Genomic DNA, 25348 nt, shown 5'->3' with positions numbered 1-25348 from the left:
TGTGGGTTTCAATGATGTCATCGTGGAGAGCGGGCAGGAGTGCATCATTGTTTTCTACCTTTACAAGCGTCTCTTTCTCTTCTTCCTTTCCCATCCTTCGCCTGTTACTCTCTCACGGTAAGTCACCTTCTCAATTACATCACAACTCGTCTGCCGTCATACCAGCACGTCTACACCATGTCCTTGATCGCCCCTCTTCGCCGCCAGCTACCCCGCGTTGTCCGAAGAGCACCCTTGCTCACTTCTGTTCGTCCCAGCAGAACACTTCGATTCCACTACCAATCCTTCTCAACCACCACCGCAAACATGTCTTTCAGCAACACCGACACCGGCAGCAAGACCGCCGACCCCTACGTTGCCAAGAACCTCGACGAGCCCAGCGAGCTCAAGGAGAAGGTTGGCGATCTCATCAGCTTCGTCGACAAGTCCAAGTACTGCATGATGACCACCCGCATCGCCAGCAGCGGTCTTCTTGTCTCTCGTTGCATGGCCCTGGCCGCCAAGGAGGGCAATGGTGTCGACCTCATCTTCCACGCCAACAGCGAATCCGGCAAGACGGACGATCTTGAGTCTGACCACGACATCAACCTTGCCTTCCTCCAGCCCTCTGGCGAGTGGGCTTCCATCTCCGGTATTGCCTCGATCGAGACCGACCGCGAGAAGGTTCGCAAGTACTACTCTTCCGGTCTCAAGGCTTGGTTGGGTGACCTTGGTGACGGCAAGCACGATGGTGGCCCTGAAGACCCCAGAATCATCCTCATCAAGGTCAAGGCCAAGACTGCTCAGTACGCTATCACCAGATCAGCCGCCGGTGCTCTCGGAAACCTTGTCGAGTTCGCCAAGGGTGTCGCTACTGGCGAGACTGCCCAAGTCAACAAGCTCAGACACCTGGACGAGTCCGAGCTTCAGCAGTGTAAGTCAATCGAATACTTACGAGCTCACACATCGATACTGACAAGCAAATAGGGCGCTCAAGCAGCCAATAAGCAACGACTTATGTAAATCAAGCCTGAAGACAGGCCAGAAAGAGCCATCATCAGCTACGATATAATAGCATGACCACAAAGTAATGAAAACAGCATTTTCAACTCCTTCCAATCGAGTCTACAGACGTGACAAACAAATGTACGATCATGTGTGGGGCACACAGAGCTGTGTCTGGATGCTTTCAGCTCCATTTGTCTCCAGGAAGTCGAACAACCCCCCGTCCCTTAGTGAGATAACATGGCTTTGGGGTTCGGCCACTATGCACCTTGACTCTTTCGATCCATTCGAGCTTCCGGGACTAGTTTACAAACTACTCACGGGGCCCGATTCGAGAACCAGAGGTCTGTGCGGCTTGCGCGATTCGATGGATCTTTCGTCGTCTGAAAGACCCTGGTCCGAGACTCGACTGCCAACAATGCATGAAACAGCTGCTCGAGACCTCTGTAACTCGTCGAGTAGATCAGCGACAGATACCAGCCTCCATCCATCTACCACATATCGCAGAATTCGATAACATCAGAGGATTGGTGGAGAGTAATGATTGCCGCATAGAAGCTCCGAGCACACGACCACGAGTGGCCACGACTGAGTGGCTTACTCATGAATTGAATCATCTTTGCCCAATGTCGCAAATGACCCAAGGAGCCAAGGTCACCATAAGTCGCTTGCTAGTCTCATCCTTCGAGGAGGTATTGGAGCAGTAGCCAGTCCCTGGAAGACATGGAGCTGTGTTTCTGGTTGCTTATTCACATGTCAAACTTCCCCGCTGGAGGCGCCCATGGGGCGTATTAAGGATCGGCACGAAGTGGCCTCCAAACTCTGTTGCGGAGACGCCGAACTCAACGATCCGACGAGCCTTTAGGACTACTCTCCTTTCCTGTTCTAAGCTCAAAATTGGTTCACTGGTTCGCAATACGAGCCGCGGAACGAATACAACAATCCGTCTAAAACGTCCGAGGAGACGAACGGCCCGACTCCTGGGTATGTGTCTGTTATCTGTTATGCGATCGACGAGCTTTTGAGTGGTTACCGGTCAATTTTGCCGCAATTCAAGACAACCTGAACAAGGGAAGCTAGACCTTGGCGTCTCCCTGCATCCACATTGTCTCCCGCGCGACAGCGCCACGGCATCATCCACACATTTCTCCGCACGCCGCCCGAAATGCTGTTATGCGCTGTCGATAGCAAGGTACGTATCTTTGCCTGTCAAGAATTTGCAGATGCGCCTGGAGAATATACAGCAGTTTGAGAGAAGTCAATACGGCCGGACAAGATGTGTCAAGTCAAGCAACATGCCATGCACCAAACGAACTCCACTCTGGGCATCTTGTCCCTCTAAAGCTCTCCTGGGCGACGGTTCTTGAGTGTGCTTGAGCCCTGACGGCATGTTGACAGTCACCCTTGGCCCTGGTCGCCAAGGCAGAATCCACTTCAAATGCAGAAATGCAACCACAAATTGGTAGGCGGCCCAGGTTCCCATCGTACCAGGCCTCGTGACTTGATAAAATGTGAGATTTGGCGGGTACCCTTGCTAGTAACCTCTAGAAGCGGTAAAAGGATCATCGCTCTCCTGTTGAACAATCGGCACGAATCCTTAACGCCCGAGGACTTTTTGGTATTTATTGATGCAGCTTTCCCCTCTCCCCACCTCTCCACTCTTTTCTCCAGACACTTCCCCAGCAATTCCCGGCTCATCAGATCATTTCCCTACTCGTAGGAGAAGCAGCCAAGATGACAGAGAAGACAACATTCAGCGATGTCGACTACGCTTCGCACAAGGAGCAAAAGGAGCAAAAGGAACAGATCTACCACGAGGAAGCCCCTGCTCGCCAGGCGTCTGTCGCCCTCAACATTGTTGACAACCCTCTGAGAGTGAGAACTCTGCATTCCACAATCTCAACCTGGGAGCATATGCTGATCGCGACTAAAGCGTACTAACAAGGAACAAACCGTTCTCGATGCTCGCACCTTCGCCGAAAGCCATGGCATGGCTGAAGACGCCGCTCTTTTTGGCAGAGCTGCTCTTGTCGCGCGAGACCCTGAACGTTTCGAAACAATCCTCGACCTTACAGAGGAAGAGCGCGCAGCACTTATCTACGAAAGAGATCACAAATGGCACGGACCTAAGATGCTCTGGTACTCGATCGGTCTGTGTGCCATCGGTGCTGCAACACAAGGGTGGGATCAGACTGGTTCGAACGGAGCCAACTTGTCTTTCCCTGAAGAATTCCATATCGAGAATCGCCCTTGGTTGATTGGTCTAATCAATTCTGTCATCTTCTTGACCGCTGGTCTTATGTAAGCATTGCAACAGCTTGAGCTAATTGCATGACTGACGAACTGCAGTGGTGCTTTCATCGTTGATCCTCTCAACAAATACCTCGGCAGAAGAGGTGAAATCTTCCTCACGGCTGCCTGCTTGACTGCAACTCCTATCGGCTCCGGCTTCGCACAGTCATGGCAAGGCCTGTTTGCAGCACGCTTTATTATGGGCATTGGTATTGGCGCGAAGAACGCCACGGTTCCTATCTACTCGGCCGAGATGGCTCCGGCTCGTATTCGTGGAGCGCTTGTCATGTTCTGGCAACTCTGGGTCGTCATTGGTAAGACGCAAAAAGACTTGTTGATTTGTGTACTAACATCCCTTTTCAGGTATCTTCCTTGGCTTCTGCGCAAACGTCATTGTCAAAGATGTGCCTCGAATTGCATGGCGTCTTCAGCTTGGGTCTGCGTTTATCCCGTCATTTATCCTCATGGCCGGTATCTTCTTCTGTCCCGAATCACCCCGTTGGCTGATGAAGCACGGTAAAGTCGCCCAAGGCTTCAAGTCAATGGTCTCCCTACGCGCTCATCCCATCATTGGCGCAAGAGACTACTATTACTCCTACGTTATTTACGAAGAGGAGCTCAAGGTTGCTAGCGGTTCGACCTACTTCACACGTATGAGAGACTGCTTCACGGTACCTCGTATCAGAAGAGCCAACTATGGTGCCTCGACCGTCATGATCGCCCAACAGATGTGCGGCATCAACAGTGAGTTGACAATTCTGCTGCAGCTTTGAGAAGTATTCTAACTCGTAGCAGTCATCTCCTTCTACAGTTCAACCATCTTCACAAACGCCAACTACACATCTGACCAAGCTCTTTATGCGTCCCTGGGCTACGGTGCCATTCAAGTCGTTTTCACCATCCCGACACTCTTCTTGATTGATACGAAGGGCCGTAGAACATTGTGTTTGATAGTAAGTTCTTAGATGCAGTGTCGCAAGGTTATCCACTAATGGTCTTCTTCTAGACCTTCCCTCTCATGTGTATATTCCTGCTAGCTGCAGGCTTATCTCTACTCCAACCCGAATCAGTGGGTCCGTCTGCAAGAGTTGGGCCCGTTATCCTCTTCGTCTATCTCTTCACCATCTGCTACTCGCTGGGTGAAGGACCAGTCGCCTTCCAATACTCTGCCGAGGTCTTCCCCACCATCCAGCGTGAACAGGGAATGGCCTGGGCCGTCTGCATCAACAACACCTTCGGTAAGCCCAGAATAAATTTGAAGTGGTAAAAGACCTGCTAACCCCGCGCTAGCTGGTATTCTCAGTTTGACCTTCCCTGCTATGGTGAAAGCCATGTCACAGACTGGTGCCTTTGCCTTCTATGCCGGACTCAATCTGATCGCCTGGTTCATGATCTTTGCTTTCGTCCGCGAGACCAAGCAACTCACATTGGAGGAAATCGACCAAGTCTTCTCGGTCCCCACCAAGACTTTCCTCAACTACGAATTGACAACTTGGTTGCCATATTTCCTCAAGCGTCACGTTCTGTTCCAGAAGAGCACTCCCAAGCCCCCACCAATCATCGAGAAGGCCAGTTGGACTGAAACCGACACCGAGACCAAGACCCTAAACGCCTAAGCGACTTGTCGTAGGCAGACTTTTGACCCAACCGGAAGAGCGCGTGAAAGGCGGCTATATGATATTCACGAATGATTGAAGAGAAGATACCCTTAGAGCAGGACGTAGGACGCAGCGCGAATCGGCGGATCGCCGTCGTGGTAGCGTCGTAATACTGTTGGTGAATTATATATCTTTTCCATGTTAGTGGCATAGTCACTATTTTTTAATCTAAATCCTTGTTCTGTTCGATCAATACTTTTCTGACCAAGCTGTCCATCGTCAAGCATGAGCATACCTGGGCTAGTTACATATTGCAAACCAAAGACGAGTTATTGAAGATCCTGAATCTGGCCAACCGGATTCAATCCTTACAAGCTAAGGTGATGTGGTGTAGTGGTAGCATGTGTCGTTGTGGAGGTTAAATTCCAGCAACGCCGACCCGACGGCGGTTCGATTCCGCCCATTGCCAGGATCAAGTTTCTTTTTGTCCTTTGCCTTGGGCAGCGAAGAAATTGACTTCATTCTTTTCGCCGACGAGCTTCGAAGTGGGAAAAGTGAGAAGAAATTTTTGGAGCGGGACTCGGAGGTGGACTGTGCTTGCAGCTTACATGTGGGGTAGGGCGCGCGTTCGTTTTGCGGTTGGCAGAGAAAAGAAATATTGAGGAGGTTTGAGACGTCAGCTCCTGCTTTGGTGAGCTACATCGTACCTTCTGTCTTCTATCCTGTTCCAAAGGGCACCTCTCTGCAACAAAATTTGGTATTGGTCAAATAGCAGAGTCAATATGAGTTTTTACCCTACCGGTCCAACTTTGGAACGGATCATTATGTTTCAGCTCAAACTGCGTACCAACCACACTAGACGTGCTCTGAACGAGTCTATATTCACATGCTCATGATGAGTAGTCATCGCAAAACCAGAGGCCAGCTGGCATCAACTTGAGCTTGTATATAGCGCTAACCGGCATATCCAAAGTGCATGTACTCGCTGCTAGAACATCTCTCACAAGGCAATGTTACATTTCACTCTGAATCGACTGGCAACTCTGGGCGAAACTCAATACTGTGCTTGCGAAACTACCAGATACGGTCCAGCTTCCCTACCGCGAGTTGTCTCAATTTCGAGGATGACTCTTTTGAGGAATAGGTCTTCCGTACTGTATCCCGCGCATACCAGCGCTTCGAGTCACACATGCCAAGTACCACATAACCAAGTATGATTCGCCTCCAGAGAACCAGCCATTCTCCCATCATCTGTTTGATTTGCGAGAATATAGACGTCAGCACATTTCGGAGTTGCATGCCCGACACAACCTCACGATGGACAGTTTCAACCGCTTCGTAGCAGAGCACGCAGAGGAAGACTCCAGAGTCTTCACACAGGCTCTGAATATGTTTGGGATCGCATCGGATGGATACTTGAATAATGTCAAGGATCACGTCACTAAGCTGGCAAAGGACTTCGATATCAAGGTTCGCGAGCCGCAATGTGCCCAATCGTCTTCTGGTCCCGATCACTCCGCCAGACTCCAGGCAACTCTCGAGAGCGAGGTACACAGAGCCGAATTACTGGAGCAGAAACTCATGGTGAAGGAGGAACTTCTCAATAAGAGCTTGATCCACACACGAGATCTTGAACATCGACTGGACCAGGAGCAGCGTCAGAATTGCAAGCTGCTCGACAACTACAGAAAAGAGTATTCACGTTCCCTTGAACTAGCCCAGCGACTCAACAAGAAGGTCGAAGCTGCTTGGTTCGTTCAAGAGCAAATCAACGAAGCCGGCCAAATCGAAACAACGCTTGTCAAAGAGCTTGCAGACACAAGAGCAGATATCGAAGATCTCGAGGAAGAGGATACTCTGAGAGAAGCAACAATCTCTGATTTCGTGTGCTGGGTACACACCGCTGGGCACAAAGCTCTGCATCAAGCGTTGAACAAGTTTTGGGAGCACATTTCATCAGATCTGCTGGATCACGAGCGAGAAACTGATCACTACAACGAAGAGCTTCCAGTTCCCTCATCACAAGTGGGCTCAATACCGAAAGACTCTGCCGTTGCTGACAATGTAGACAACCTCACGGGCTCTCACGATGATTCTGAGAGATGCTCATCGAACGACTCGACGTTCACGACTTTCAGAAAATGGATATCTGCTCGCATCGCTAGAAGTCAGGCATCTGAGGTACGTTTTTCATCGGACCAGTGTCTTGTCGAACCTTCGAGTCTAGAGTTCAGAGCAAAAGTGAGAAATTATCAAGCGCACGAGTCAAAAGCCTTCGCCAAACATCAGCTAGTGCGCATCAAGATGCCTAAAGTTGTTGTGAAAGATGGGGGGTTTCCTCGTGAAAGATTCGAGGCGCTGAAGAAGAAACACGAGAACGATGAACGAAAGATGTTTGCACAGAGAGAACACGATTGTCCTCCTCATGTGACAAATGTAGACGGAAAAGGTGAGATCATAGCTGGCGAAGTCACGGAGTCGAGATTCGAGCGGAGAATCAGGTTGACGAGGGAAGCGAAACTGGCCCAGGCTGAGTCGAGACTTTGATCAAACCAAGCTGAGTACTACTATGCTAAATGATATACTTTGAGGGACACAATACACTGCGATACGACATAGCTGAGTAAACAAGACTAGCAGATAGATGAGTATCAATGTGCCACCCCACACCCCACACCCCATACCCCAGCGTTAATATGACTGTCATGTTAACTTAATGTGCCGAATGCGCATGTTGCATACTGATATTCGACCGCCTATGGCGTAGCCAATGAGGAAACACCCTCATACCGTCGCTCAGAGTCATCCTGCAAGGCTTCTTCTTTTGGCTAATGCTATAAATTTACGCTGTCTCTGCTAGGAAACATCTTTTTCTTTTCTTTTTCTTATCTCAATCGCAAAGTTCAAAAAGTCCATCTACAACCTACCACCTTTTGATTTCAACTGTCTCTGAAAGCCCTATATCAGAAAGGCGCATCAAGTCTTGAACATCAAACGAAGACTGTCAACATCGAACATCACCATCAACAGTCAACATCAAGCTTCGAACATCAAAGTCCAACATCAGAAAGGCAATTCAAGTCTAAAGCATCAACTCAAAGACTTTCATCATCAACTTCAGAGACCTTCATCAACATCAACATCAACTTCAACGACTACCAAATTCAACCCCGACTTCACCAACTTTCAGCCTCAACAATGGCAACTTCAAGTATGGCCCCCAGAATCACATCTACCTCGTCCCCATCAACTCCATCGACTCACACAGCCAAAAAGCTCACCTTCCACAACAATAACATCTCCACCAAAACCACCAACCACAACACTTCGCACAGAAGACCCTGCAAAGATCAAGAATTGTATGGTGTCGCTCTTGCCAAACAGAAGCTGTGGCAAGAACACAGAGTGTTTGCTCTAGGTCAGTGTGTGAGGTTCGATGATGATGATGAAGAACAAGATGATGACGAGAGCGATGACAGCGACGAGCAGGGAAAAGAAGAAGTGAGAGAGAGGTGGGGATTCGAAGGTATGAGGAAGGAATTGGAAATGTTGGAGCGAGTGTGTTTTGCTAAGAGTTTCAGGGTGAGAGAGGTGAAGTTTGCTGGAGAGGGCGAGCAGGAGATGGACGAGTGAGCTTTGGGGAGGGTGAAGTGCGAGAGGGGAGAGAGTAGTTTTGGACCGAACATTACGTTGCGATTGTACTGCTTGTTGATTTATAGATCGAGTGTTTGCTGGCTGATAAATCGAGTGCTTTCTATCACAAATCTGACGATTTCAAACATGTATTCATCAGTCAACGTATACTGCCCGTTTTTGAGTCCCCTGGCATGCTCCTGGGTGAGACGGGAGTCACTTGCATGTCTCTTGAGCAATACCCTTGATGGTGATGAAACTGTTGTATACAATGGCATGTAGACACCAAAAAACTAAGGCTAAATAAATAAAACCCATGAGGTATCAAGCAATTTTTGTTAACAGAACCCTTTCTGCAAAATACCGAAGAACCCCAAGCCAAACAAACCCAGAAAGAATAGAAAGGACCACCCCCTTTTTGTAAGAAAAACCATGATCCGCTAATGTGTTGGGAAAGAACGAAACAGAATAATGTCAAGATCAAGCGTGCTTGCCTTCGAAGCCTGGTCTTGCCTTCTTTTTGGCGCCACCGCTCTTACCCTTTTTGCCGCCCTTCTTGGAGCCCTTCTCTGCGGCTCTCTTGGCGAGGTTCTCGGTTCTCTTCTTGTCCTTCATTTCCTTGCCCTTCTTGACATTGTCGAGGCGCTCGTTCCATTGTGTCGCACTCTTTGTCTTTTGGTCGGTCTTGCGCTTCAGAGTCTTCTTGAGGAGGGATTGGTCGTCCTTGACGCGCTCGCCATGTGCACGCTTCTTTGCATTGAGCCACATGTCCTTCTCCTCAATCTCCTTGCGCTTATCCTCGTCCATGCCAGCAAGTCTTTGGGCCTTTCTCTCGGCAGCGGCCAAGGCGGTCTTGATGTCTGAGGGACCCTTCTTTTTCTTGTGTGCAGCGATGGAACCGAGTGTAGGGTCGGTCTCTTCCTCATCGAATGCAACACGGCCGAATGAGAAGTTGTTCTCGTCTACGGGGCGCGGTGAGAAAATGTCAGGGGTGGCGAGGGGGCTGCCGCTGCCACGAAGGCGTTCGTTGTTCAGACGCTCCTCCTCCTCTTTGGCCTTGATGCGCAACTCCTTCTTGTGCTGCTTGCGAGCTTCCTCCTTCTTGCGGCGCGACTCGAGCAGTTCCTGTCTGTTGCGAGGGCCGCCAGCAGGACCATCGGCCTTACGTTGGGCACGGAGAGCCTCAATGCGGGCCTTTAGACGAGCTTGCAGCTCCTCGGCGTTGACCTCTGGTAGCTTAAGGGCAAGTGCCTTCTTGGGCTTTGTGGCGGCAGGTGCGTCCTCTTCTGTGGGATTTGAAGTGGGAACTATTGACGACGAGGAGGATGTGGCAGATTGGTTTGCGGAGTTGTCGAATACAGAAGCTTGGTCGGGGCTTGCGGGCGTCGAGGTTTCGTCGTTGTCAACCAGACCAGAGAAGTCCATAGCATCGTCGGCTGCCTCGTCGACAGATACATCGTCAGCGTCTTCCATATCCTCGTCGCCAGACTCCTCGGCGCCAGCAGCGGATTGAGGTTCCTGCTTGCGGGCAGCCTTCTTAGCGTCCAGCTTTGCCTTTTGCTTGTCGGCCTTCTCCTTCTTTAGGCGGCGCTTCTCCTTTCTCTTGTCTGCTTGTGTCTTTTTGCTGGTCGAGTTGGCATCGGCATCGGCATCGTCGTCATCATCCTCGTCGTCGTCCTCTTCGTCGACCTTTTGCTTTTTGGTCGGTTGGTCCTTCTCGGCAGGCAAATCGATCTGTGCAGAAGAGTCTTCGTTGTCCGAGTCGATTCCCAGCTCTCGCTTCCTCTTGCGCTCGTTCTCATCCATAACGTCCTTTGCGGATTTCTGGTTTGCAGGGTCAAGTTTTGCGCGCTTCGCTTGGCGCTTTTGCTCTTTTGTCTGCTTCTTGCGCTGCCATTGGTCCTGCAGAGGAGAGTGTGAGCAGGAGAGGAGAGCAGAGGCGCATGACTAGACATGGTAACATACGCTGTTGTCCTTTGAGTAGTATTCGTTGGCGGGGATCAGCGAGAGAAGACCCTCGAATGCCTGAGCGTGACTCTCAAGACGTGCCTGCAGGAAATGAGTATTGGAGCTGAAAAAAAGATGGGATGATGTAGACTACCTCTAGATCGTCAGCCATGATGAGATAATAACAGAAAATGGAAACAGGTGTGGCAAGATGGACGATGCGAGTGTCCAGTCTGCATGTTCTTCACGCCGAACTTTTCGCCATATCGCAGCGGGCGGGGTCTTGGCACGGCGCCGCGCTGAAACGGGCGATGACGATCTGGGGTAGGTCGGCTTGGGTTATGGGAAGAGGTGAACTGGCCAGAGCGACCCAAGATGCAACCATGGAAAACTTCGCCCTCGACGCAACTCACAAAGGCGGTCTAACCATCTCGCACTACCTCGACTGCTCGCCCAACCTCGTCAGCATCTTCAAGGAAGTCAACAAGCTGGTCCTTGTTGTCACCGTTGGCTTGGTCTCTGTCTCTCTGCTCCGCACCCTCCGTCCCTCGACCTCGCGTGCCTCATGATCGCACAATTGTCGCCCGCCTCGTTGGCATGGCTGCTCTTCGCTACCTCGGCTCAAGCTTCTTATGTTATTGAGGGTCTTTCGTTCGGCCACAAGGGCCCCATCTCGCCCAATGGACGCGCCGTGCCCGGTTGGCACCTTTCGGGGGAAAACCACACTCCTCAACTACTCTCGGACCGCATTATTCTGACTCCCCCAGCGCCAGGTGGCACACGAGGAGCTATCTTTGCCGACAATGCCATCACTCAGCCTGAATGGGTAGTCGAGACCGAGTTTCGTGCATCGGGTCAAGAGCGTGGGAGTGGTAACCTGAACTTTTGGTTCGTCGATACTGGCCGCTCAGCTGTTGGCCAGAGCAGTATATACACCGTCGGGAAGTTCGATGGTCTCGCCCTTGTGGTAGACCAGTATGGCTCTCGCGGCGGATCTATTCGTGGTTTCCTGAATGACGGCTCTGCCAACTTCAAGGACCATCACAATGTCGACAGTCTGGCTTTCGGTCACTGTGACTATGCTTACCGTAATCTGGGTCGTCCCAGCAAGTTGCGCATCGAGAATGGTGCTCATGGCCTCCGCGTCGATATCGACGGCACGTCCTGCTTCCACAGCGAAAAGGTCAACCTTCCTCCGGGCTACTTCTTCGGTGTATCTGCCGCCGCCTCTGAAAACCCAGACTCGTTCGAGGTCTACAAGTTCGCTGCATCTACCACCAACTCTATCGCTCGTGAGGAGCCCAATGTTGAGGCCAAGCGTCAACACATTGAGAAACTTGACAAGTTTCCTGGTGCTCCTGAAGCTCTTCCTGACGCTGACGCGAGCACCATCAAGGCCCAAGCGGACCAGTTTGCCGATCTACACAACCGTCTGCAAGGAATGACTCACCAGATCGCAAACATGTTCGGCGAGTTCGAGCGTTTGTCACGCCAGATGAACGACCGTCATGCCGAATTGATGTCCAAGGTTGCTGGTACAAATGCTGGTGACTCTAGTGATAAGCCCCAGCAACAATTTACTAGTGATGCTCTCCTTCCACTGAGTCGTCGCGTCGAGAATATTGAGCGTATTGTTCTCGCTGTTCAGCGTGATGTCGAAGGCAAAGACTACCGCGAGCACCTGACAAACCTACAGCAGTCCATCGAGGGTGTTCGTGGAGGTCTGACTGAGCATCTTCCCGAGACTATCGCTCACAGTAAGTTGACCCGGATGACTACTATCGTCTACACAATGCTAACATTCTTACCAGTGATCTCCACTGCCGCTCCAAAGATGGGCATGTTCATCTTTGTTGTCATCGCCTTCCAAGTCATGCTCGCCGGCGCCTACATTGTTTACAAAAGACGCAGGGCAAATGCCCCCAAGAAGTACTTGTAGATTCAGTATACCCTTCCTTTTCGAACTTTCCGCGCTGTATGTTCTTGTCTTTGTCGATGTCAAGATTAGCGTTGTCTGTCAGTTGAAGCTTGTAGTAGTTAGCGATTCTTACATAACCGTGTTGAATAGGGAAACCCCTTATAGATGCCAATAGACTTCGAAATCTATCACGAACATCCGAAACACGTATCTTTACCATCTCCTTACGGAAAGCCATGAGTTGCGACATTAGAAGAGGTCCAACCGATGTTGGGGCCTCCCTGCCGCCAAGATGGAGGGTCCAACCTCACGTCCTGATTCCGCTACCAACATCTACTGCAAATAATACCGTAGATTTCTGCCCACGTGGGTTAGCGCTGCTTGATCAACGAAATCAAAGGTGGCAACTCGCACACCTGAGTGAGCATTGAGTCATGGTCTATTATTACCTGCAGCTCTGATCTTAGGCGGTGTTTCGCAACAGTCATTCCAAGAACTGTTGGCACCCAACTCTGCACTTTATTGCATAGCATACAGCCCTTCCACATGGATTTCCTCCTCTTCCTTCCCTAACTGCTCAGCTTGATTCGAATCGATAATGACATCTCTGCTAAGGTTCCCTAACGAGCTGATGCTAAGCATATTCAAGAATTTGACGACCATCGCAGGGCTGTTAGCGCTATCTGCAACTAGTCATGATATGCGATCCCTCTTCATCAACAATGCCTCCACTACAGTACCAGCAGTCTGCGAGCATGACAAATTGCTGTCCGCAGCCAAAGCTCTAGTTGATACCATCTCTAAGATTGCCAGCCCCCCCAACCCATATTTGTGACTGCGCAGCAAAAGATGAAGACCATCACTTCCACAAGGAAGTAGCCGTTTATCGATACCTCAAATATGCTTCAGCTCCATGTCCACCTGTGATGTGTAGTCTACGCGCTTTGTCATGGACAGCAACCGCAGCCTTGTTGTTTGCAAAAACGGCAACGGCGTTGTGGACTACCAAAGCAAATAGCTGTCACATTAGTCATGAAAACATCGTAATCGACCGGTCCGAGATCGCACAGGCATACCTTCTCATATGGGTGTGCGCCGAATCACACTCTTCACCTCTCCACGAAACGCGTATGCTGGAGATGATGTCCGAGATGTCTATCCCCGCCACAGCCTTTGTCAGAAGCATATACAACTTCATGACCTGGAATATGGATCGCGAACTGCAAGTGCAACTGGGTACTGCAGATCTCGAACCTAGCAGTGGTTGGGACCTCGACGAAGACTGGTCCATCAACTTGACCGAGTGGTGTATCTGAGACCGGAATCGGGAAGACATCAATACACTTGGATGTAAAAAAAAAATTGACGTTACAACATGGAAGGCAGCGGTGCGGCAGTGGTGGCGGAATGAAGCTGAGGAGTGTGGATGTCCTGCTCCGGTGCATTTGGATTGGGATAAGGTCAACATCGATTGGTGGCCTACCTGGGAACAGATGGTATAGGACAGTATCCTCCACGATCTGATTCTCAATACACTTTCGATAAATATAGCTCGTCAGACTTGATCATGCTCCCATCTGTCATCTCGACCAGAGACCAGAGAGACGGGTGTCGACAGTCTTGCAACCCATGAAAATCAACATTCTTAACTTACTATTTGACGTTACCTTCAGGTTAACCCAAGCTAGACTACTCTGTATAAAGAACAGATAATTTCTAACGCTCCAAATCGAAGAATACTAAGCTCTCATACTATCGAGGTAGGTTGCAGCAACTAACATATCTACTTTTCTCTCCCAAGGATGTTTGGCTAACAGCACAACCCTGACCCAACCCTTTCGAAGTCGACAGCAACATTGTGGTTTGGATACGTCTACTTCCATTGTGTTTGATAAATACCATGAGATATCCACTCTTGTATATCACCGCTTCAAGAAGAATTTTGACTAATTTGACTCGGAGAAGTAATAGCATCAGAAACTCATTTCGCTCGGCGTCCCTCGTTGTGAGCGCTTGGAAGCTCACCACGACGTGTGGAGAAGCGAAGACTTTACACACTATCAGATCACAGTCGGGATTGATCGAAGCCATGGAGAAGATCTTATAGCTTAGTGGTACTATCGTTGTTTGATATACAATGAACAGAGTGGCGCGAAGGAGATTTATATGGCGGAAACATGCAGTAGCCGTTTTTGGTATTCGTGTGAGCATTAAGAAAGCTTGATATGTCATGTTTGTTGCCATTCTAGCCATTCGAGCCATTCGATCCTTGATACGCCGTTCAACAAATCACATACTTGATCCTCCTGGCGGGTATTCCCATATCAGCAAACGCCATCAAAACTCCTCTCCTTGCAGCAGTGCCACTTTGGCGTTTTCAAATGAAATATCTAGGCGGTGCCTCTGGGCTTGGCCTTAGCATCCTTCTTCTCCTTGGCTGCCTGCTTCTGCTTCTTTTTCTTCTCCTCTTGCTTGGCCTCGTTCTTGCGCTTCAAGCTCGCTTGCTCTTCGGGAGTTTTGGCAACTGGCTTGAAGAAGCCCTCCAGTCTGCTTTGCTGTGCGCTCTTGAGACTCTTGGTGAGACGAGCTGCTCCACTCTTGACTCTGTCTTCGCTGAAGCCCTTTTCCTCGACCAGGAATTTGACAAGACCCTCGACATCTGGGGCTTTCCACTCAAAGTCGCATTCAGGGTCTTCGGCTGAGCGAACGTCGGGTTCTTTGAAGAGAATCTTGGCTTCAGCCCATGGCCAATCCTCGGGAATGGTGTACTTCTTGTTGTTTTCGAGCATATCGACGACAGCCTCGAGACTTTTGTGTTCCTTGATCATGGTGTAGGCGACCTTTGGGCCGATGCCCTTGACGGGATCGACGTAATCGCAGCCGAGCAAGATGCACATGTCGATGAACTGTGAAAGCGGTCAGCACAAGCCCTTCAGGTCCAAGCTGCTGTCATCTTACCTGGTCCATGGTCATGTCTAGACCTTCCAAGACTTTGTCCAGGTGAATTTCTTGGATAGGTTCCTTGCGCTGCTCGCTGAATGTGAGTTTGCGAAGGAGCACGGGAGCGTTGAAGGTCAAGGTATCCATATCCTCACTAGCAGCAGCATAGACTTTTCCCGCGCGAGCAAGGGCAGCACACTGAGCTTCGGCCTCGGTAGGAGCAATGATGTACGGGATGCCCATGAGCTTGAGCAGCCGTTGAGCTTCAGCGTTGTGCTCTCTCGTGACGCGGACAGTACGGCGACTGAACTTCTCCATGTCCTCAGCAGTACCCGTCTCTTTGGCCTCTTCGTGTGCCTCTTCGGCTTCGGTCTTGCGCTGGAAACGTTTGGCGAGTTCACCCGACTTGAGCTTTGGTGGAGCACCGTCGAAGACGTAGAGAGGCTTGATGCCGTTGTCAACCATGCGCAGCGTGCGATAGAACATTCCCATGAGATGTGATGTTGTTTCTCCAGATTCGTTCATCAATTGTTGACCCTCAGAGCGGACGGCGATGAGGAATGAGTACAGTGACATGGAGGCATCGATGGCAACTTTGCGACCAAACTGGTTCTTGATTTCTCCAGTCTTGACGGCATCCGGACAGTGCTCGTCGATGACTTGGAACAGATCTGAGTAGAATTAACATGTCAGCTCTGCGGTTCAGCCAGACTATGTTGGGTGGTTATGCTCACGTTTGATACCCATCTTGGAAGCTTTCTTATTTCAGTGAGGGTTGTATGATCAGCTGTTGCTGTCGAGTTATGAATTGACGATTGGACGACTTTTGCAGGCAGTCGAAAGCAGAAAGAAGCGTCGCAGCAAGAAGCGTGAGGCTGACGCGCTCGCGTCTGGGGAAACTGCAACTCGGTGACGCAATCAATTAATTCCCGATTGGGACAGCAACTACTTGTCAACCTATTGCATCGCGCATTTGTTTCCTGACTTGCCCCCTGTACCATGGAAGAGCCACCTTGTCATTCGCAAGTGACCTACCTAGCATCTCGCGAGCATATCTCGTGAAGGAGACCCTGTGACATGATAGACCCTCGATATCGGACGTCGACTTCCAGCCTCGGCATATCAAACCTACATACAGCGGGGCGTAGCCGACTTTCCGATACAACACGCATCTCTTTTGCCGCCGTTCTCTTGCATGCTTTGTGTTGTTATATAGTCAATTCTCTACTCTCTCTCTCTCGCTGCTCCACTCCACTTTTCCCTTCTCCGCATACCCTCCACACATCATGTTTAAGTCAGTCGCCCGTCAAACAGCCAGACAATTGGGCTCAAGAGGCTCTGCCGCCCCAGTCACTCGTCGCTATGTGCATACCCCTGTGGCATTCGATTGGAAGGATCCGCTAGGTGCCAGCAACTTGTTCACCGAGGAGGAGTTGGCCATCTCAGAAACTGCCGAGTCTTACTGTCAAGAGCGCATGCTTCCTCGCGTGCTCGGTGAGTCTACACTATGACGATGGTCTGGTACAGTTACTGACTAGAGCAGACGCATACAGGAACGAAGACTACGACCGCAAGATCCTTGAAGAGATGGGAGAACTGGGTTTACTGGGTGCTACAATTGAAGGCTACGGATGTGCTGGTGTCTCCTCGGTCGCATCAGGACTCATTACCCGTGCTGTCGAGAGAGTCGACTCTGGATACCGTTCGGGCATGTCTGTCCAGTCTTCGTTGATCATGGGTGGTATCGACGAGTTCGGCTCTCAGGAGCAGAAGGATAAGTTCCTTCCTCAGCTGGCAAAGGGAAAGATGCTTGGTTGCTTCGGTCTAACTGAGCCGAACCACGGCAGTGATCCTGGCAGCATGGAGACCGTGGCCAAGCCTCACCCGACCAAAAAGGGATACTTCAGCCTGAGCGGAGCGAAGACCTGGATCACAAACTCGCCAATCTCAGACGTCATGCTAGTATGGGCCAAGCTGCAAGAGACTGGTAAGATCCGTGGTTTCTTGGTTGAGAGATCAGAATGTCCACCAGGAACACTGGAGACCCCCGCACTCAAGCACAAGAATGGTCTGAGAGCTTCTCTCACTGGTATGATCCAGTTGGATGAGTGCCCCGTACCTGAAGCCAACATGTTCCCGGAGATCGAGGGTTTGAGAGGACCTTTCAGCTGTCTCAATGGTGCCCGTTATGGTATCGCTTGGGGTACCATGGGCGCTCTTGAGGACTGCATCGCAAGAACAAGACAGTATGCCTTGGAGAGAAAGCAGTTCAAGAACAACCCCATCGCCAAGTACCAGCTCGTGCAGAAGAAGCTTGCCGATGCAACCACAGACGCGGCCTTTGGCATTCTGGCAGCAGTGCAAGTCGGTCGCCTGAAGGACGAAGGCAAGGCCGCGCCTGAGATGATTTCAATGATTAAGAGACAAAACTGTGATAGAGCGTTGGTAAACGCACGAATGTGAGTGGCGGAGGAAACCGTCGAGACTTGAGCGAGCACTAATTTTTGAACAGTCTGCAGGAAGTCTTCGGAGGAAACGCCGTCAGCGACGAGTACCACATCGGAAGACATGTGGCCAACTTGTTTGTCACCCAGACGTATGAGGGCCAAAGTGATATTCACGGTAAGTTCAGGAGAAATATTCAGCTCCGCAGCGCCGCGCTAATTCAGGTTCAGCTCTCATTCTTGGACGCGCAATCACCGGTCTTCAAGCTTTCTGTTAAGTGGATGAAAATAGTGGATAGTCAGGCGCCAGGTTTCGTTGACAGGCAGGATCCATCCATGTTGTGTAAGATAGCCGAAACCGAGCACAAAACAATCAGTGTACAAAAGTACGAAGCCTATTTGGGGGAAGCATCCGTTTCGAGATGATTGCTGTTAGAGAACGCGTGATGCCGTGAATCGTAATCTTCCTTGAGTGGCGTGTTATGGATGTCCTATGTATATATGCATGCACCGAGCGTGTGTCTTGACGCATGAAAGAAGGAGGAGTTGAACCAGTCGGTGCATTGGGCTGCAAGCCGAGAAGGGCGAGGCAAGTGCGAGCGACAATTTGCTGGGCGCGTGACGGCTGGGCGTCTGCTGTGAAGCACTCACATAACACTGATGAAACCCGTAGATATATCTCCGCAGTGAATTTCAAGTTGATAACGATCACAAGACAAGTGAAGCGACAGTAAAAGTAGCTGAAAGACTTGGATCAGGAAACAGGCCGTCTTTGTTGTGTTGCAGCGGCGTCGGTGTAAGTCGGCATGACGCATCGGAAGCGGTGCTAAGGGCCAATCTAACCGTCTTCTTCCCAGTGTCATCCTTTTCACACATCTGCGACGACATCCTCGCTCCGCATACCACCCTACAACCACCAACGCAACCACATCGGACTCTGCGTTGATCGACTGTTTCCCCCTTCCACACACAACCCGCTCTCGATATGGCGCTTAAGAGAATTAACAAGGAGTTGACCGATCTCGGCCGGTACGTGAAGGCGCCCCTCTGTCCTTCCCCTCCCCCACCTTGATGATGGTCCATCGAGTGCCTCGACAGATATCCATATCGCTCGGACAGACACTAATAGACATGTAGCGACCCTCCCTCATCCTGCTCTGCTGGTCCCATCGGAGATGACCTGGTACGTCGCTGAAAACTCCGCCTCAAAATTGAGCGCCTGCCTCGTGGCCACTCGATTCTGTCCAAATAGATCTCTCTCTGACTCCCTTTGCCTCCAGTTCCACTGGCAAGCCACCATCATGGGTCCCGTAAGTCTTGAATCCCCTAGTCAAGCTATCGGCGGTGGTGAAGCAACAACACCTTCGCCACTTGTACGACAAACAGAGCGACAACATGACTGACAGTCCTCCAGGGCGACTCTCCTTACTCGGGCGGTGTCTTCTTCCTCGCCATCCACTTCCCCACAGACTACCCCTTCAAGCCCCCCAAGGTCAACTTCACCACCCGCATCTACCACCCCAACATCAACAGTAACGGCAGTATCTGTCTGGACATTCTGAGAGACCAATGGAGCCCTGCTCTGACCATCTCAAAAGGTGAGCGACCGAGTGCCTGTCTTATCTGCCACAAAGCGATAGATAGCAACAACCTTTTACACTTTTGACCGTTACTAACGCAACCCCGCAGTCCTGCTTTCCATCTGCTCCATGTTGACCGACCCCAACCCTGACGACCCGCTCGTTCCTGAGATCGCACATGTCTACAAGACTGACCGCTCGCGTTACGAGGCTACAGCCAGAGAGTGGACAAGAAAGTACGCCATCTAAAAGTCTAGCAGCGAAGCCCGTCACAGGGCGCGACCAATGGCCGATTGAGTGTATCAAGGGTTATTCTGTTTTACTTGCAGCGTGCAGGGGCATTATCTCATGACGGAATGGATTCTGGGGATGGATTTGGGCTTGTTTTGTTGTCGAGTCGAGGCGGTGGTGACAATCAGCCGTTGCTCTACCGATGAAGAGGGCGTCTGCTTGCCACCGCTCGCTCACAGGCAAATGCGAAGACCCATTGCTTCGACGCGCATGCACAACTCGGCTTAGCCTTGCTTTTTTACTGCCAGAAACGATGGAGTGCCATGGCGCATCGGTTCACTTTCAGAGAGTCAGATAGACTGGTAAAACACCACATATGGAAACCCCAACATGATAACGAACACCTTCCTGTATGCTTCTTGTTCTTCGTCGTTGGTATGTGTATACATTTTGAATTTCTTGCAACTTTTTCTAGAAGCGCTTGTCGACTCTCAGAAGATCTGGGAAGAAATCCTTTTCCTCGTGCTCTATGACCTCCGCTTCCAGGGCACTTTACTGATTCTAAGGGCACTCTCTTGAGGACTAGTCTCTTCGACACCGCTCTCTCCAACGGCACCACTCTCTCCAACGGCACCACTCTCTCCGACGGTACTCTCCTCAGTCTCACCGTCTTCGACAGCACTCTCAGCCCTCTGGCGCTCAGCCTCAGCACTCTCCGCCTTGAGCTGCTCAGCCTCAGCCTCCTCAGCCTCTGCGGCTTGCATCTCCTCTACAAACTGCTCACCCCAAAGATCGACTGGAATCCTCATCTCGTCAAAATACCTATCACATCTGCCCACCACCGACTTCAGCAACGGAGCAGCGTCATCTCTGCGTTTCGGGTCCTTCCAGTCTCGAGTCAACTCGGCCAAGAGTTGGGCAAACGTCTTTTGAAGATCCTTGATAGCTAGACTGGAGCGGCCGAGGTCGTTGTAGGGGTCTGCTGGATCTTGGAGGTGGAGCATGTAGGGTCTGTAGGCGTTTGGTTGGGCTATACGGAGACGTGCCCATAAGGACTGGGAAGGGGAGGAGAAGTGTTAGTTTTGTGTTTTTTGCCTCGTGTGGGGAGTTGGGCTCTTTGCATACCATGTCTGTTTTCCGAGCCTCGATTTCCTCTGGGCTCGGCTTTACCCTCTTTGGGACTATTTTGGTGGGTTCGAGGGTAATGGCCTTGGTATTTGTCTTGAATTCACTCCAGAAGGACAGGATCTGTATGAGATTGTCTGATATTCTGCCGCGTCCGTCGTAGCCTTGGACTCGTTTGATCGCAGCGTACCTCAAGGCTGCCACACACATCATGAATAGTGTGTACGATCCGAAGCCACCGTTCCAGGGATCAGACATATTGCGAAGGTTCAATGCAGTCTTGAGAAGCATGAACAATGCTTTCAAATGCGGAAACTCGGCAAGGTAGTTTTTAATCGCCTCTTGAGATCTGTGGGTGGAGCTTGTAGAGACCATTTGAACCTTGAGCCCGGTGGGCTTGTGGATAGCTTTGATCAGAGGCACGCGTGCTTCCAAGAATTGAACGTTGTCAAAGTCCTCATGGTCGGCCAAGGCGGTTTGAAGCTTCCGAAGCTGAAGAACCATGTGCTTCCTCTTTGCGGTCGTTCGTATCAGGTGCGAAGCCTGCCTGAGCTCCTGTCTCTCTGCCACGGTCATTTTTGCAAGTGCGTCCCTTGTAACGCGTGTCGTGTCGTCAGGTTCCTGTTTGTAGGTCGGATCTGCAACACGTATATCGATGTCGGAGCTTGGCATTGTGAGACCGGTCGCTTGCGAGCCAAATGGTGTAGCTATGAGTGCTGGATTCGTTTGCTTGACGAGGTCGACCAATGTTCGTGCCACCTTTCTCCTCGCAGCTTTTTCTGAAAGTGTTGGTTCCATCCATTCGGCGAATAAGCGTATCTCGAGGTCAGCCCAATGTTCATTTGTGAAGGTCTTTGTTTGTGGCCGGCGATTCCATGGTTCTGGGTGCGCATAGCCCTTGAGTGTAGGAATGATTGGTTGTGGGACGCCGTAATAAGCCAACAAAGATCGACTTGCGAAGGCCTCGAGAAAATGGAGAGTGGAGTACTTCTTTTGCTCTGCTTGAACCAGCTGTGCGGATCTGCGAATCACAGCGAAGAAGGTGGTGCGGTCGGTAATATCGTATCGCGGCGGTTTCTCAAAAGGCTCCTCATGTTTGCGAAGAAAGTCGACTCGACGGAGATGAAGCTCTTCGTTGTTCTGCCGCTGTCTCTCTAGCTCTCGGAGAGAAGGGCCATATTCTAGGGCTGCTTCTATGCGCTGCAACTCGAGTGTATCTAGATCGTCGACCTGTTTTGTGGCGGCCTCTCTAACGACCCTCTTGAACTGTGCCAAGGTAGACATATCCGTGCGCTCCTCCTTCTCCTTCTCATGGGAAACTTTCCTTGTATATGGGAGACGCTCTATGTAGGATGGTCGTATCATGTCAGGATCGGACCCGCGGGTGGGGACCTTCTTGATTATCGAGGCGCGGTTCGATTCACGATGTGCTTCGAGTGTGGCCGACAGGTCGTCCGGTTTGATGTGTTCATCGAGACGCCTCAGAGCAGCCCGTCGTACAGCGTCTAGATCAGGCTTCTGCGACGCATGGCGCAATTGCTGAGATCTGTATGTTACGGCATAGCGAAAGATGCCCCGTTGGACGTGTCGGCGGTCACACGGACGCGGTAGGCGCAATTGGCATGGCATGAACCGAGTCGGTTTGAGGGTTTACGCGGCGTGTGTTTGTGCCCTTAGCGCTGTATGAATGGATCCAGATAGTCTCAGTCACAAGTATTGATCTTTGCCTGCGAGATGGTTTGCTACGTAACTTTGTTCGATGCTGGAGTTCGCGATATGACACGGCTCGGCCCGCTGCTTTCGCGATTGGCGTCAAGTCGCGACCTCCGAAGATGCCGGCAAGGACTAGGAGCTATGTCAGCCTCCTAGCTCCTGCTCGTCAAACCTGCTTGCATACCTATGCGTGATAGAGATGCGGAAATCGAGGGCAATGATTGGTCATGCAAATGTAAACCGACGCTCGAAAGTTAATGTCTCTATGATAGTGCTCTCAATAACATTCGCCAATGCATAAATCGCATCTGGAATTCATCTTCAACCGTCCCGGGTAATCCATTGCCGTGTGACGTTCCAAGCCGGTGATCGATAGCGGAAGGACATGGATGCCACTAACGACCAGTGACATTGCTCTTTGTAAGCTGATACAAGGTAAAACTCCTTCGCTGTTCGTCTCTTACCCCAGACTGCCACACGTACAACCACCGCAAGCAAGGGACGCGACCAGCTATATATCGACAGCTTCTGGCTGCCATCCTTTCGTACACAATGGCTGAACATATTTCTGATCCTACCGGTCTTCGCCAGAGGACAGGCTATATGCCAGTGAGTGTTGGCCATGTGTGCTATCGGTAGGGCACATCTGCTCACATGATTTAGATCGAGCAGTATGGGTTGATAGGTTCGTGACCGACACTGATCCCAAGATCACGGACTTCTATATTCACAATCTCAGGCAACATGCATACCAGTGCTCTTGTGGTATGTCTCATAGAACCAATTCACAGCTGCAAACACTGACTATCAAAGGCAATTGATGGTGGAATTGATATGATGTGCTGGTAATGCTGCAGAGGGTGACTTTGTTGCACAGCATGATTAGTTGACACCTCTATAGGCCAGACTTTGACTCGCCATCTGTATTCTGTCGTATGTTGGACAAGGACAAGGGTGGCCATTTCACAATCAGTCCGCCTTCGGGTTTGAAGATCACGACCAAACAGCAATACCTGCCTAGCAACAACATCCTCCAAACCAGATACCTACATGATGATGGCGTCCTGACCCTCACCGACTTCTTTCCCAGGCCTCTGAAGGCTGAGAAACTAGACCCTACTGTTGGACGAGGCGCTACGATCGATCCCCGTAACGAACTCAAAAAGTGGTTGGTCCGCAGGGTTGAGTGTATCAGAGGTGCCACCGACGTTAACATCGAGTTGTTCCCTGCTTTCAACTATGCTCAAGACTCCCACACTACCGAGATTGTGAAGGCCGACAACGAGGCTCAGCGAGTAGTACACTTTCGCTCTGAGAGCTTGTCCTTAGAACTAGTGGCCACGATTGACTGTGGCGACGACTCCTCGTGTCCCGAACTTTCCTTTTCGAAGAAGCATGTTGACGGTTCGTCTCTCGGTGATGGTGTGACTGCCACGATCAATCTCAAAGAAGGTCAATCGGTTTCGTTCGTACTCAGGAATCTCGAAGAAGACGATAAGAAATCAATCTCTACAGCACTGCTTGATCAGATCCAACAAGATACGTCGGTGTACTGGTTCAACTGGATCTCAAAGTCAAAGTACAAGGGACGCTGGAGAGAGGTCGTCAGCAGAAGTCTGATGATCCTCAAAATGCTCACATTCGAGCCCACTGGAGCCATCGTTGCAGCACCTACTTTCTCGTTGCCAGAGGATTTTGGAGGTGGTAGAAACTGGGATTACAGGTGATTTAGTCTTGCCTGCTTCGCAAATGTCTGTCCACTAAACCTTGTAAACAGATTCTCCTGGGTCAGAGATTCGTCCTTTACAACCTATATCCTCCTCCGAATGGGCTTCACAGAAGAGGCAGAAGCCTACATGAATTTCCTTAGCGCTCGTCTAATCGACTCGCCCAAGCCCGACGGCGGCCTCCCGATTATGTTCTCCATCCGCGGCAGTACGGACCTGCCCGAAATCGAACTCTCCCACCTCTCTGGTCACCAGAACAGTAGACCCGTCCGCATCGGCAACGGCGCAGCCTTCCACAAACAACTCGACATTTACGGAGAAATGATGGATTCCATCTACCTTTACAACAAGTATGGAAAGCCTGTGAGCTACGACCTCTGGGTCGCTGTGAGAAAGCTTACGGATTACGTCTGTGGTATATGGAAGGAGACAGACATGTCGATCTGGGAAGTCCGCTCCGCACCCATGAACTACACTTACTCCAAGATAATGCTCTGGGTAGCCATCGACCGTGCCTTGCGACTGGCAGATAAACGCTGTTTCCCTTGCCCAAACAGAATGAAATGGCTAGAAACCCGCGACCTCATCTACGACGACGTGATGGAGAAGGGCTACAACAAAGATATGAAATGCTTCATTCAAAGCTACGAAAGTAATGAAGTCTTGGATTCTGCTGTCTTGATAGCACCGTTGGTTTTCTTCATAGCGCCTAATGATCCTCGCTTCACAAACACTCTCGAGCAAATCCTTCTAGCACCTGAGAAAGGAGGACTTACTTCTACTGGTCTGGTCTACCGCTACAACACCATGAAATCCGACGATGGAGTAGGAGGTAGAGAAGGTGCTTTCAGCATGTGTACTTTTTGGTTGGTGGAGGCGCTTACAAGAGCTGGAGCTTACGATAAAAAGTACTTGATCAAGGCGATCAACATCTTTGAGAACATGCTGAGTTTCTCGAATCATTTGAATATGTTTTCAGAGGAGATTGCGAGGAGTGGAGAGCAGTTGGGTAATACGCCTCAGGCGTTCTCGCACCTGGCTTTGGTCAGTGCTGCGTTCAACCTTGATCGCGTGACCCAAGGAAGGGGTGGCATGTAAGCATGGTAGATGGAGAATACAGAATCTGTCAGTTGCTGCCTGTTTGCAGAAATGACCGACATGGGAAAATGTGTACTTCATTTGGAGATCAGCCATATATACAATACACTGTCCCAAA

The 25348-nt window shown here is 50.6% G+C and overlaps 11 protein-coding genes across 11 annotated transcripts; 8 read left to right on the top strand and 3 right to left on the bottom strand.

Annotated features, from left to right (window-relative positions):
- Window positions 1–177: 177 nt before the first annotated feature.
- On the top strand, window positions 178–986 carry AUEXF2481DRAFT_25461 (uncharacterized protein; the record flags this gene model as incomplete). The annotated part of the gene is made up of 2 exons (XM_013492555.1): window positions 178–913; window positions 967–986. 2 exons carry the CDS (start codon window positions 178–180, stop codon window positions 984–986), a joined length of 756 nt encoding a protein of 251 aa, XP_013348009.1.
- Window positions 987–2718: 1732 nt separating this feature from the next.
- Window positions 2719–4892, top strand: AUEXF2481DRAFT_45723 (uncharacterized protein; the record flags this gene model as incomplete). Its single annotated transcript, XM_013492779.1, has 7 exons — window positions 2719–2859; window positions 2918–3285; window positions 3334–3590; window positions 3640–4020; window positions 4072–4229; window positions 4283–4514; window positions 4567–4892. The coding sequence occupies 7 exons, from the start codon at window positions 2719–2721 to the stop codon at window positions 4890–4892; spliced, it is 1863 nt and encodes a 620-aa protein (XP_013348233.1).
- A 1299-nt stretch (window positions 4893–6191) lies between these two features.
- AUEXF2481DRAFT_1060 (uncharacterized protein) lies at window positions 6192–8507 on the top strand (the record flags this gene model as incomplete). The annotated part of the gene is made up of 2 exons (XM_013492414.1): window positions 6192–7055; window positions 7842–8507. 2 exons carry the CDS (start codon window positions 6192–6194, stop codon window positions 8505–8507), a joined length of 1530 nt encoding a protein of 509 aa, XP_013347868.1.
- A 249-nt stretch (window positions 8508–8756) lies between these two features.
- On the bottom strand, window positions 8757–10626 carry AUEXF2481DRAFT_85156 (uncharacterized protein; the record flags this gene model as incomplete). Its single annotated transcript, XM_013492867.1, has 3 exons — window positions 8757–10409; window positions 10473–10556; window positions 10609–10626. 3 exons carry the CDS (start codon window positions 10624–10626, stop codon window positions 8988–8990), a joined length of 1524 nt encoding a protein of 507 aa, XP_013348321.1. The 3' UTR covers window positions 8757–8987.
- Window positions 10627–10805: 179 nt separating this feature from the next.
- AUEXF2481DRAFT_183844 (uncharacterized protein) lies at window positions 10806–12594 on the top strand. The gene is made up of 3 exons (XM_013492957.1): window positions 10806–12211; window positions 12266–12470; window positions 12523–12594. The coding sequence occupies exons 1-2, from the start codon at window positions 11020–11022 to the stop codon at window positions 12391–12393; spliced, it is 1320 nt and encodes a 439-aa protein (XP_013348411.1). The 5' UTR covers window positions 10806–11019; the 3' UTR covers window positions 12394–12470; window positions 12523–12594.
- A 292-nt stretch (window positions 12595–12886) lies between these two features.
- Window positions 12887–13290, top strand: AUEXF2481DRAFT_183878 (uncharacterized protein). The gene has a single exon (XM_013492956.1). The coding sequence runs from the start codon at window positions 12971–12973 to the stop codon at window positions 13205–13207; it is 237 nt and encodes a 78-aa protein (XP_013348410.1). The 5' UTR covers window positions 12887–12970; the 3' UTR covers window positions 13208–13290.
- Window positions 13291–14762: 1472 nt separating this feature from the next.
- On the bottom strand, window positions 14763–16059 carry AUEXF2481DRAFT_45717 (uncharacterized protein; the record flags this gene model as incomplete). The annotated part of the gene is made up of 3 exons (XM_013492778.1): window positions 14763–15278; window positions 15331–15983; window positions 16047–16059. The coding sequence occupies 3 exons, from the start codon at window positions 16057–16059 to the stop codon at window positions 14763–14765; spliced, it is 1182 nt and encodes a 393-aa protein (XP_013348232.1).
- A 418-nt stretch (window positions 16060–16477) lies between these two features.
- Window positions 16478–18074, top strand: AUEXF2481DRAFT_35471 (uncharacterized protein). Its single transcript, XM_013492686.1, has 4 exons — window positions 16478–16806; window positions 16856–17771; window positions 17825–17934; window positions 17988–18074. The coding sequence occupies exons 1-4, from the start codon at window positions 16599–16601 to the stop codon at window positions 18032–18034; spliced, it is 1281 nt and encodes a 426-aa protein (XP_013348140.1). The 5' UTR covers window positions 16478–16598; the 3' UTR covers window positions 18035–18074.
- A 667-nt stretch (window positions 18075–18741) lies between these two features.
- AUEXF2481DRAFT_1055 (uncharacterized protein) lies at window positions 18742–19585 on the top strand (the record flags this gene model as incomplete). Its single annotated transcript, XM_013492413.1, has 5 exons — window positions 18742–18785; window positions 18894–18939; window positions 19037–19129; window positions 19171–19354; window positions 19446–19585. 5 exons carry the CDS (start codon window positions 18742–18744, stop codon window positions 19583–19585), a joined length of 507 nt encoding a protein of 168 aa, XP_013347867.1.
- Window positions 19586–20094: 509 nt separating this feature from the next.
- On the bottom strand, window positions 20095–21976 carry AUEXF2481DRAFT_1054 (uncharacterized protein; the record flags this gene model as incomplete). The annotated part of the gene is made up of 2 exons (XM_013492412.1): window positions 20095–20622; window positions 20693–21976. 2 exons carry the CDS (start codon window positions 21974–21976, stop codon window positions 20095–20097), a joined length of 1812 nt encoding a protein of 603 aa, XP_013347866.1.
- A 1173-nt stretch (window positions 21977–23149) lies between these two features.
- On the top strand, window positions 23150–25230 carry AUEXF2481DRAFT_45714 (glycoside hydrolase family 15 protein; the record flags this gene model as incomplete). The annotated part of the gene is made up of 4 exons (XM_013492777.1): window positions 23150–23170; window positions 23219–23250; window positions 23307–24128; window positions 24183–25230. 4 exons carry the CDS (start codon window positions 23150–23152, stop codon window positions 25228–25230), a joined length of 1923 nt encoding a protein of 640 aa, XP_013348231.1.
- Window positions 25231–25348: the final 118 nt, after the last annotated feature.

Source organism: Aureobasidium subglaciale, assembly GCF_000721755.1.
Source record: "Aureobasidium subglaciale EXF-2481 unplaced genomic scaffold scaffold_1, whole genome shotgun sequence".
Taxonomy (NCBI): domain Eukaryota; kingdom Fungi; phylum Ascomycota; class Dothideomycetes; order Dothideales; family Saccotheciaceae; genus Aureobasidium; species Aureobasidium subglaciale.
This window is presented reverse-complemented; position numbering and strand designations above follow the sequence as displayed.

Bases quoted from the DNA above. Each gene is read 5' to 3' on its own strand.
- AUEXF2481DRAFT_35471 (XM_013492686.1), top strand. From the start codon at position 16,599: ATGTTTAAGTCAGTCGCCCGTCAAACAGCCAGACAATTGGGCTCAAGA. The intron at 16,807-16,855 runs GTGAGTCTACAC...TGACTAGAGCAG, and splicing joins CATGCTTCCTCGCGTGCTCG to ACGCATACAGGAACGAAGAC. The intron at 17,935-17,987 runs GTAAGTTCAGGA...ATTCAGGTTCAG, and splicing joins GGGCCAAAGTGATATTCACG to CTCTCATTCTTGGACGCGCA.
- AUEXF2481DRAFT_183844 (XM_013492957.1), top strand. From the start codon at position 11,020: ATGATCGCACAATTGTCGCCCGCCTCGTTGGCATGGCTGCTCTTCGCT. The intron at 12,212-12,265 runs GTAAGTTGACCC...CATTCTTACCAG, and splicing joins TCCCGAGACTATCGCTCACA to TGATCTCCACTGCCGCTCCA.
- AUEXF2481DRAFT_183878 (XM_013492956.1), top strand. From the start codon at position 12,971: ATGACATCTCTGCTAAGGTTCCCTAACGAGCTGATGCTAAGCATATTC.